At 41.3% G+C, this 12,230-nt stretch overlaps 1 protein-coding gene across 3 annotated transcripts in view; it reads left to right on the top strand.

Annotated features, from left to right (window-relative positions):
* TSPAN9 (tetraspanin 9) overlaps positions 1-12,230 on the top strand; it is a 157,525-nt gene that overhangs the window by 137,461 nt on the left and 7,834 nt on the right. For all 3 annotated transcript variants that reach the window (XM_061472229.1, XM_061472228.1, XM_061472227.1), the window contains 2 exons: positions 8,659-8,850; positions 11,104-11,178. In XM_061472229.1, coding sequence (XP_061328213.1) covers positions 8,659-8,850; positions 11,104-11,178 — 267 coding nt within the window. The remainder of the gene's footprint in view (positions 1-8,658; positions 8,851-11,103; positions 11,179-12,230) is intronic.

Genomic DNA, 12,230 nt, shown 5'->3' with positions numbered 1-12,230 from the left:
CTTTCGCGAAACTGACCCTTTATTGAAGACTCCAGTGTGACCGACCAGGCAAGAACATCCAAGGCAAAGCTTAAGGTGTCTGGCTGCAAATTTACACATTCCAAGACCAGACTAGAAAAAGTTTTAGAATTTAATGCTTCTCCCAGCCTTTACTAGCCCCACTAAAGATCACAGTCTCTGATACCTCATTTCACTTTTTCAGGACCATCCCAACAGTGCTGCTGGGGCATGACTCTAGGAAGAAGGTAACTGCCCTTTCTTGCAGATGAAGTAAGGAGGTTCAGCATTTGCATAGATTCCAGTGCTGTACTTTCCATTACACACAAGCTCTTATTACAGCTGTTACAGCACTAGACTCAAAGGAGACATCACATAATTCCTTTGTCTTGCATCAATGTCCAATTCATAGGAATGTTTAGAGGAGTTTAAATTTTTTCCATATTGTTATGGCAGTGGCATTAAGTAAGTATTATCAAGTGCATTTATCAGCTTCCAGATTATTTTCTCATTTTCTGGTCTATAGCTAAAGAACTTCTCAAATTTGGGGGTCCTTAATATATTTTGGATCATACTTAGAAGATGATCTTGCTTTGCAAGAGGTTTTCTCAAAGATTTCCAGCTGTTAAACCCCAGGTTTGATTAATCCTGTGGATTATCCAGACAGAGCAGAAAAACATACCTGGGTTTACCTGAAAATCTTTAAGCACCAGCCCTTTTCAGAGATGGATGAACCATCCAAATCCAGAGATGGGAAGTGGCATCCAAAAATTTAACTTGCAGAAAGTATATCTCTGTTTTGAAGTGGTAAAAATCATGTAGTTCCCATTCCTGCCTCCTTCCAGAACAGTCATTCTAATCTGTAACTCAGGGAAGAGTACTGCAAAAGCGGAAGATGATTACCTATGCCTGACGGTAAATGAATAGAATGGCTCTACTTCTGATCTTTGATTTCCCTTTCCCCTTTAAGTCACACACCTGCTTTGATTAATATTGTGCTGTCAACAGAAAAGTTAATGCATTGTGATAGTTTGGAAAATCCTGTTATTTGTGGTGATAATCCTTCTGGAAAAATCTAATTAGATTTATGTCTAGTGGAAGTTTTCTTTAAAAATTCCTGCATGATGGGAAAGAACAGCCTTTCAAACTGTTTTCTAAGCTTCCTGATTCTGTTGGAAATCCATGAGCTCATTAAGAGACCATAAATGAAGGAGAAGAGGGAAAAAGAAAAAGACAACAAAACCAACCCAGGACAGAGTGAGAAGACTGCTGCTTCATGAGGGTCATTATCTTCTCTGCACACTGGCTGGTCTGAGAGTCAGTTGGAGAAAAGGTGGAAAATCTTTCTATCTTGAATAGAAGAGCTAAAATAGGTAACCTTTATCTTGTAGGACTTAGCATACAGAGGGGAAATATCACTGGCAGATTTCTTTTGCTGACCCCAGCAGAAGGGATGGTTTTAAGAGTGACCTGAACACTGAAAAACCTTTCTGTGCTAGGCTTAGGTCATGTATTCTTCTTGTACACATGGCTTCTTCATGCTTGTCCTTTTGGTTCAGGTGATCTCCCTGTTGACTTATTGCTTAAATAGAAGCTTGACAAAGCCTAATTCACAGTGTCTTTATCCCTGCAGTTGTCCTGAAATCAGTTCCCAGCACTGATACTTATTTTTGCAGTTGTGCGGTTAGTAATTCCTCGTAACCAATCTCCTGTGCTTTTGGCCATTTTAATGGGGACCATATTTAAGCTGTTCCATGTATTTTTTCATCATATCATTTTTGCTTTGAGAAAGATTTCCTGTTTTAACACAGCACAAAAGAGGGTGGGGAGCTTTCTGTTCTCTGTAACTGGGCCACAGATGGCCCAGGGCACGTCACTCAAAATGGAGGTACAAACTGAGACAGCTTCTTCTTTTTGTCCCTAGTGGTTGTGTTTCAGTATTGAGTTTTCTCTATGTCTCTGTTCTATTTCGTTATTCTCTGTTAAGAGCTTCCCTGGTGTTTAACCAGCAGTAGAAAGTCTAATGTCAAGAATAAATATTTCCTCCACTCTTTCACTTTCCAACACCTAGTTGTGCAGCTTTTCCATCACACATTGTGCCTATGGGATGGAACGATGGCAAAAGTCAACAACATCATCCCTTCTCCTCTTGGTAGTGCCTTCCTTGTCAGATTCCTGTTTCCTGATGCTGTTCAATTACTTACTTCAAGGGTAAATCTATCAGTACTATTCTATTAATAATCCTTACAGAATGGCATATTCTATCCCTTCTTTACCTAACTAAACAAACTTGTTTCCTGCTTAGTAGGTTTGCATTCTGCATGCATTATCTTACTCTGAGAAGTATGATATCTTACTCTGAGAAGCATGAGTTGTCATTATTTGGGTATATGCTAACAAATGCTGTTAGCAATAAATAAAATCCTCTAGCCCTTACACTTGATTCTTGTAATTACCTATGGCTTAATTTATCAATTTACTTCTCATTTGCATGAAGCCTGTATATATACCAGTATATATACCTGAAGTATACATACTACATAATGTTTGCTAATACTGCCCTAATTTCTATTATTGGAGAAGATTAAAGAGACAGACTGTTTGGGTTTCATACTGACCTCTAGATTTGTGAATATTTCATTCACATCCTGTCCAATAATTCATCCCAGGCTAGATAATCCTGTGCACAATCTCCTTCTATACCATATGTCAGTCTTGGCCTAACTCTGCCCATCGGTGTTGTCCTTCCCAGGGTCTTGTACACTCTTACTATATCTCCTCTAGGTTAAGGCAACTAAACCTGGATGTGATGCTCTATTGTAAAAATTTGTATTGCTGTATTACTTCACATAATTATCAAATCCAGAATAAAAGAGCCCCTTTCCTGCTTTAATGATACCCTTTGTCAGGCAAGACTTGATTTTAAGTTTCTCTGCCTCTGGGTTTATGAGGAGTTCTAATTTCTCTTGAAGCATTTGAGACTCTTTTTAATATTTTCTAGAATGCTGGTTGTTTCCTGGGCACAGTGATGACTGATGACAGATAGATGCTGAAGTACCTAAGAGAATTCAGGCTTTGAAAGTGAAATAGCAAAATGGTGGAGAAACTGTGAGGAAAGTTAATGTTCCTTTTGTTTGCTCTCAAGCTCAAAATATGTGTGCCATAGCTTGACTAAATTACCCTGTAAGTAAGAGTGTGTGTACCCGTGTATGTGACTGACTTTATGATAGTGTTCTGCAGTTACCTTCATGACATAAACATGAGAGGAAGGAGAGATTTGATGGTTGCTTGGAGGATGATAATTTCTACTCATGAGAGGGAAATAAGCCAACATTTTTTTTACAAGAAAAATTCAGTGAAATTTATTCTGCTGCTAAACCATTGCCTGAGGGAGGAATATCAATGACATCAATCTCACACAATTAATTATCAAGCAGCATATATTATTTCATTATATTATTAAGGAATTGATGACTGGATATATTTTGCAGCTTTCACCCTCCAGGATGCAGTTGTTACCAACAGAAGCAGGTGGATCCTATAAGAATAAATAGCTGTGACAGCATTTTTACAGTATTCATGTTGTATAAAAAAATAGATTGGTAGAGAAAAGAGTTTCAGGGAAAGCTATTTTATTGCTAGAATTCTAGGTAGCCTTATTTGGTACGGTTGTATGCAAGTAAGTCTCAAGTCAGTGGAATTATATGGGATTTTTTTTAAGAAGCATGACTGAAAAAAACATTTGGCCTGGATTTAAAGCATAAATTTTAGCATCAACAGTACTGCTACTCAGAATGACAGAGATGAAAACAGAGAAGAAAGCACAAAAATTAAGTAGCTCTGGAGAGGAGAAAAAGTTGACTTAAACTGATAGTGCTATTTGTATGGGATGCCACCTTGTGGAAGTTTTCAGGATGTCATCTTTAATCAACTCTCCTGCAGGTCTTCCTCTCTCTTCAGTCACTGTAGATAATCCTGTTTGTATAGATCAGCCTTGTTCTCTAATAGCCCGTCCATCACCTTTATTCTTTTATTTTTTTTTATGTAATCTGAACTTTCTATATGGTTTAGTGTCCTGGGTTTAGCAGTAGCAGTCAATGCTTACACACAGCAGGTACAGATTGTATATTGCTGCTGAGCTCCTCTGTCAGTGGCAAGCTAATGAGAGAGAATGTGCTAGTCTGATGGGAAGTATTGCCTTTTGATAGGGCTGGAGTTGCACATGAAATGGATTCTTGGAGTAGGTTTTTTTTGTGTGTCTTTTGTTTGTTTGTTTGGGTTTTTTTTAACTCCAGCTATCTTTGGGGAGAATGTACAGACGTGACCATCTGAGCAATTGCCATGTGGATAATTTCCACCCTGGATAATTTCCACAAGCTGTCTGGCTAGGTTTAGACCACGACATCTAGGAATGCAGAAATCTTACTTTGGGAGGTTAAAAGTATGAAAAGGAGAACTTACCTTAGCTTGCCCAGTGGGCTTGGGAGTCAGCTGCAGTGAGGACATGATCAGTGCAGATACTTTGGTATAATTTTAGTACTACAGTAATGCGTGTTGTCAGAAAGCTTTTAAGGGAACTATAATCCCATTGTGCATTGTGGCATGCTGATCCAGTCTCTACAGCAGTTGGAAATGTGTTTGTTATTCCACGGTTGTTTTCAGCAAGACATTAGAATTGCAGGAAGAAAGAGCAAATGTGGACATATCTGCTGCCTCATCTGACACACCACTTGATTTCACACTGTAAAGGACTCCTCTCCCAGTGTGTTCATGTGTTTGGCATTCAAGTTGTATCTGCGTAGTAGTCTGCATAGGGACAGCACAGATGTGTTGCTAATTCACGAGACCTTCGTTGCAAACATTTCACATCGAGTGTTTAATGCTTCTTCCCTGCTTTCCACCTCATGGAAAGGTGAAGGTATATTAGGTGAGCAGTCTTCAGCAAATCAGCAAGGTGCTTTGCTCTTGAGTTTGCCAAAATACTACAGTGGCTACCACAAGTAAATAATTAATCTCGCCGTACATGTGGAAGTATATAGAGAGTGTCTCCTAAATTGAGACTGTGTAGAGTTCTGTTCATATTTCTGCTCTCCAGCTTTGATTCTCCTTCTGCTGTGGGTCCTTTTCTGTCTTCATGTCTATCCCATGGACCACCAGTGGCCTTGTCACTTTACTGATTTCCTACACTTGAAGGTAGCTCTCATCTAGCGGTTAAATCCGAAGAGTCAGTGAGTGGATTCCTGAGAGGGCTTGAGGCACCAAAACTGCAGCAATTCAAGGACAGAGTAGTTTTAATTTAAAGCAGGAGCAATAGGGTGGCTGATTCCATGAACTGTGGGCAGTTTAAACCTGTGGTGATGTCCACTGGGTCCTGCAGCAGATCAGGAGACTTCTGCTTTGCATTCCCCCAGAGTGCTCCAAGTTCACATTGACTTAATTCACGTACCATGAAAGGCAGTGAGAAATCACATCAAGACTACTAATTGGAGAAGACAGATTTGGGGGAAGAGATAAAAGTGCTGTAGCCTTTTCCTGCCATATTCATGTGTGTGTGTTTTGTACCAGTCTTTTCATAAGAATAGTAGCTGTTTAACTTTTTCCTGCTACACACATTCATCTTGCAGCCGCATCCAGATCTGCTACAAGAACCACATGTTGTGAAATTTATTCACACGTAGTGACACAAAACTCTCCAGCACATGCTGTGGAGTTATTGTTTTGCATTTTGGAAGCAGAAGTGCTTCCCAGCTTCCTTACAAGAATGTTGAAAATCTCCTCTGTCTTTCCCAATGCATATGCTAGTTTTAGATAGTTACAGGGGTTTTATTTTCCTGACTGCTGAGCTAAGCTTTGATGCAAGGAGGCCTGGAAGTAACCACCAATGCAGTACAGGTAATCTCCATCTCTTACGCTCTTTCTCTTCCTACACAATCCTTTATTTTTACGTTTTGCATGATGTTAGCTCTTGTGAACTTAGTACATTGGGAGAGGCTTTATTCTGCCTCCCATGGGAATGCTTGTGAGCATCTTGCATAAGGTCTATTCCTGGTCTCAATTCTTCACCAAACTTGTGAATCTCCCTGGACGCAAAGCAGTTTCAAAAGCTTCAAGCAAACTAGGAAGGAGGTTCAGAGGGGACAGAAGGGCCACGGGGGAAGTAGAACAAAATAATGCTGCATATGTTTATGAAAGCATAAGCCTGACTCATAGATAAGGTGACATGAGTGCAAGAAGATGCTATTGTAGTTTTTCTTTCTGTTCTGTGAAGCAGCAAAAGGAAAAGGGGTAATGGGTTTAAACTTAAACAGGGGAAGTCCAGGTTAGATATAAGGAAGAAGTTCTTTACTGTGAGGCTGGTGAGGCACTGGAACAGATTGCCTAAGAAAGTTGTGAATGCTCCATCCCTGGCAGTGTTCAAGGCCAGGTTGAACAGAGCCTTGGTTGACATGGCCTAGGGTGAGGTGTTCCTGCCCATGGCACAGGGTTGGAAATGGATGTTCTTAAGGGCCTTTCCAACTCAACCATTCTATGATTCTATGAAAACTAAGCCAGTTTTACCCTGAACTATCTGCCTTGCTGGTAAAATCAGCTCAGGCAGAGTGGGGGTATTTTCCAAAAAAGGTAGGTCTGTTACTCTTCATTATGCCAGAATGGTGTTCCTCACAAGACAGGACTGAACCCTATTTTAGTGCAGATACTGTTCTCTGACCTTGAGTTTCCATTTGAGTAAAAGTTGTAAGTTTATGCAAGCACAGTGGGGTGGCCTGGTGTAGCAAACCTGCTAGATGGCAGGAACTTCATTACTCTTGTTCCTCACTGTTGACCTGTGAGCACCAGCAGCTTTGGGATACCACAGTGAGTAATGATTAGGTACTGTTTCAGTTTTCCCCTGCAGCGCTCCAAGTAAATTGGAGCAAAACACTCTGAGGTGGGTGGGATGGCGCTGACCTCCAGTCAGCCTCCCAGTGAAGGTGACGTTAATTTACCTAGACTTGTGCAAGGTTTTTGACAATGTCCTGCATGTCATCCTTGTCTTTAAATTGGAGAGGCCTGGATTTGACAGATGGACCACTCAGGATAAGGAGCTGGCTGGATGGTTGCACTCAGAGAGTTGTGGTCAACAGCCTGATGTTCAAGTGGAGACCAGTGACAAATGGTGTCTGCCACGGGTTGGTATTGGGACTGATCCTGTTCAACATCTTTGACAGTGGGATTGAGGGTACTCTCAGCAAGCCCTCACCACAGTAAACTGTGAGGTTCGGTTGATACATTGGAGGGATGGGATGCCATCCAGAGGGACCTTGACACACTTGAGAGGTGGGCTGATGCCAGCCTCATGAAGTTCAACCAAGCCAAGTTCAAGGTCCTACACCTGGGTCAGGGAAATCCCAGGCACAGCTACAGGTTGGGCAGAGAAGAGATTCAGAGCAGCCCTGCGGAGAAGGACTCGGGGGTGTTGGTTGATGAGAAAATGAACATGAGCCGGCTTCAGTGTGTGCTCACAACCCAGAAAGCCGACCACATGCTGGGCTTCATCAAAAGGAGCGTGGCCAGCAGGTTGTGGATGACCCATCCCTGGCAGTGTTCAAGGCCAGGTGGGACAGAGCCTTGGGCAGCCTGATCCAGTTTAAGATACCCCTGCCTAAGCCAGGGCAGTTGGAACTGAATGATCCCTTCCAACCCAAACCATTCTATGATTCTATGAATTTCTCCTCTGACTAGAGGCTATATTTGGCAGGAGATTGTAATAGTAGCTCACAAATTTAATGGAAGTGCAGCTAACTCCTACTATTGATTTCACTGCCAGTGATCACAGGTCAGATGGGAAATTGTGTAACAGCCATTTTGAGCAAGTACTACCATATGGCCAGCTTTTAGGCCCTGTGTAGTGCAACACTTGGCCTTTTTTTCTAAAGACAGACCCTGTGATTTAGGGTAGGAAACCTTATTTCTTTAACCAGACATGGTATTGTTAAGAGTGAGAATCAAAATGAATTTGATCTAGAAGCTTTGCATTTCCTTCAGGTTCTCTCAAAGACAGAGAGTAGCAGAAGTTGAGCTTCCTGTAGATAATAAACCTAGAAATCTGATTTTTGAGACAGTTAACACTGATAACCAACAGTAAAGGTGTTGAGAACTCATATTAAAATCTAACCTGGCTGCTGAGACTGGGTATTTTATGACAAATATTTATTGAAATGATGCTACTAATTGTAATTATCTCCAGAATAATTCCTTGCCTGTCCTATGATGAGGAAATACAGGGCTGGATACTCTGAGACATTGTAGATGATTGCAGAAATAAGCTAAATAGAACAATCTTTCAAATGATGGTTTTTTATTTTCCTACAGAAAAAATGCATTGGGTTGGGCTGTTGGGTGATCAGTGGGCAGCCCTGGTGTCATGTGCTGAGTCTTTCAAAAGAGAATTCTGCCATCCAGTGGCTTTTACTCAAAAGATTTATAAGTGCAGGTGACATGACCAAGTCTAAGTAAAACCACTCAGTTTCACTTGGTTTCATCACCAAGCCAGTACGAGCACTACTGCAGAACAGTTACCTGAGAATTTGCTTGAGAAATTCTTTCCTTTCAGAGTGTGAGGAAGGACCCAATTCCATTTGTTTTAATGGTAAAACCTTTCTTTTGTTTATCTTTTTGCAGTTATGTGGCTGTGGACTGCTGGGTGTGGGCATCTGGCTATCAGTGTCGCAAGGAAACTTTGCCACGTTTTCTCCCAGCTTTCCGTCGCTTTCAGCTGCCAACCTAGTCATTGCCATTGGTACAGTCATCATGGTGACCGGCTTTCTGGGCTGCCTAGGTGCTATCAAGGAAAACAAGTGCCTCCTGTTGAGTGTAAGACATCATTACTTCTTTTCACTAAGACCTGTGACTGCTGCTTTGTTATTTTATTTGAATGACCAGTGCAAAATAGTCTTGTGGATCACTATAATGTTGCCCTTGGCTTTCAGTTTTCTGTATGCTTGCAATATGACATCCCATAGCTTTGGTCACAGTGGTATAACTGGTGTATTAGTAAGTGTATCCTTGGTACTATGTGCCATATGTATTACATAGCAAAGCAAATTACTGCCGCCAGTTACCTCTGAATGGTTAAACATGAACTGTAGGGTCAACCTGATAACCCTTTTGGAAATGTCTGGTAGAAGAATCTACTGAAAAATCTTAAGCACAGTTGCTTTTGGATGCCACTCAAAGCCTTTCATGGCTATTTTCATGGCTATTTTTGCTTTTATTTAAGGCCTTTGTCAGAGGTTGGTGGAAACCATCTGACCCGAAGTTAAGTCATGGTCTCTGCCAGGGCTTGCCAACAGGAAAAAAAAAGCAACAAAACAAATCTGATCCTTTGTCCAGCACTGAAGCACAGAGATTGGGAACTGCTCTCAGAAAACATGGTGTGGGTCACTCCTCTTGCATAAACTCAGGAGGCTTCATTATGTTTTTTTCTCACCTCAGGGAGACAGGTATTGTGGCAGAAAGTGAGAGGAGGACTTTCAAAGTAGACTGCTTCCAATTCAGTCACAGCTTATGAATCACAGGTGCTGCGACATAAAGGAGCATATGAGGTTTTCTTGTGTAAAAGTCTCCCTTACATGGTGCTGTGAAACAAGCAGGGAGCATTCCTTAGACCACCTCAGAGAATTAAACTGGACAACAAACTGGCAACTGGTTTTTTGCTGTCTGCTGCTTGGTTTTCTATGTTGTACAGATAGGAAAGCAAACAGAGAATAGTAATGTTGTTATCCACCTAAACTGTAATTTTGGTTTGTTTTTTTTAAGAGTGTTTATATTTGTCATGGTTTAAGCCCAGTTAGCAGCTAAGTACCATGCAGACACTGACTCATTTCCCCTCTCACAGCGGGATGGGGAGGAGAATTGGAAAAAAGGTAAAAACCTGCATGTTGAGATAAGGACAGTTTAATAATTTAGATAAAGTAAAATATAATATTAATACTATTATAACATAACATAACACTACTACGACGACGACTACTACTACTACTAATTATAATAAAGACAAAGGGTAGCCCCCTCCCAACCAAAAACCCCAAGTGATGCACAGTACAATTGCTTACCACTCAGTGACTGATGCTAAGCTTGTTCCCAAGCAGCAATTGGCCCCTTCCAGCTGACATTTTATGGTATGGAATATCCCTTTGGCTAGTTTGAGTCAGCTATCCTAGCTCTGCTCCCTCCCAGTTTCTTGTGTCCCTCCTCACTGGCAGAGTGTGAGAGACTGAAAATTCCTTGACCAGGGTGCTACTGAGCAACAACTAAAACATCAGTGTGTTATCAGCATTGTTCCCAGACTGAAGCCAAAACACAGCACTGCACCAGCTGTTAGGAAGAAAATAAATCTACCTCAACCAAAACCAGGACAATATTCTTACAAGGTTATGTGAAAGTCTTTTTATATTATCATGACTATCACACACTGGAGAGTGTGCTGCACTGCATGTTACACCTTCCCCAGTGTCTTTGTGGAGGATGCCATACTTATGTGGCAGTCCACTAGCACATAAAGGCAACTAGTGGGCATGAAAAATAGTGAGAAACTACTGAAGCTCACAGGATGCCCCTGCAGAGATACTTCAGCTACAGAGAGTTGGGAATAGAAGAGCTGAGTAATATAAAAACTATTTCAACAGGCAACTAAGTACCTGTGGTTAAAGCATACCTGAGGTACATCACATTGATCTTTGTGGCAGTGGGTTTAGCATCTGTTCTATAGGCTGCATGAAGGAAATCGACTATCAATCAGGGCTGTGTGCTCTGGCAGCAGTCAAAAAAAAGCATAGCTGAAACCTTCAAATCATGAGTAAGAAGAAGCCTAAGACTTATAGAATGCAAGTGATCTTTATCAGGGTGAAACCTACAGAAGTTTTAGTGGCATAAAGTATCAATATGCCTGAGTAGTTTGAAATCAAACTTTGGAAGTTTGCAAACTTTCAAATAGTTTGAAATCCTCCTTGCAGCAGAGGAAAGGTTTAGAGGACAAGACAAATAGTCTTCAGAGTTTCTAGCAGCCCCAGGTTTGCTCTCTAGTTGGCAAGTGTGTATACGATGTCTGTTTTTTCTTTGTTCTAGTTTTTCATCATTTTGCTGATAATTCTCCTGGCAGAGCTGATTCTACTCATTTTGTTCTTTGTTTATATGGACAAGGTAAGCAAATATGTCATATAGATTAATTATCTGTGCTAGCATGTAAACCAGGTTCAGTTTGTTTTCGTTTGATGGAGACATGTGGGTTCTCCTTGCTCTTCGCTTTGGTGAAGGTTTAACCTTGAGATCTGGGCTGGTTTATGTAAGCTGTTTCTGCAGGGAGAAAAGGAAGTGATGAAGAGGGCAAACAAGAGAGAAGAACCCTCTGAGCTTTACAATTTCCTCTCTGAAATAAAACCATAATCCAGGGCCTCCCATTTAGTCTTCTCCTAACAGCTGAAATAGGCTTCAACACAGCTGTGTGATTAGCTTCTGCAAGAAGCTAATCATCTTGTGAACCTGAGTTGTGAGACATCCTGCTTAAGACCTTGTTAGCTCCTTAGGGCCAGCCCTGGAACAGTACTGGAGGAGAGGGGCCTGGAATATTCATAGGCTATTATGCCACCAGGTCTCCCATTTGGCTGGTCAGTCCTAAAGTTTGACAGGGATCAAGAGGCAGGTTTCCATAAAGCCCACCTGTAGGAAGCTGCTGTCTAGTAGAGACTAAGTTAAGTAGGAAAAACTGGCTGGCCTGTCAGATAGACAGGACTGGAAAAATCCTCAGGGAAATGAAGAACTCTGCTAAACACAAGACAGAGCCTTACAGTATGAGAATGTCCAGACTGATTTTAAAACAGAGATACTACCAGGGTTATGTCTCTTTTCCTACATTATCATGATGCCTGCCACTTCCAGAGAGCTAAGCTGAACACATGATTTTGAATGGGATGTCAAAGACCTTGTGGCAGGACCCATAATCCTTTCCCTGCTGTCAGAGCCATCCTGCATCCAGGACTCCACGCTCAGACTGAAATTCATACAAGAAATGGGACATCTCAGATCTCCTGCTAAGCCTTCCAACTTTCTCCACTATGGAAAGAAGAGCACGTTTGAAAATCATAAATTCTACAAGCCTGTCCCCACAAGGAGAGCAATAATAATATTCTTTTTCAATTGATTTTGTAGGGGCCATTTACTATAGCCTGCCTGAACTTGTGCAAGGAATAACTATG

This window comes from Pezoporus flaviventris, unplaced genomic scaffold (assembly GCF_033815535.1).
Source record: "Pezoporus flaviventris isolate CSIRO_AGI_PZ_B2104156 unplaced genomic scaffold, CSIRO_AGI_Pfla_v1 ptg000070l, whole genome shotgun sequence".
Lineage (NCBI taxonomy): Eukaryota > Metazoa > Chordata > Aves > Psittaciformes > Psittacidae > Pezoporus > Pezoporus flaviventris.
This window is presented reverse-complemented; position numbering and strand designations above follow the sequence as displayed.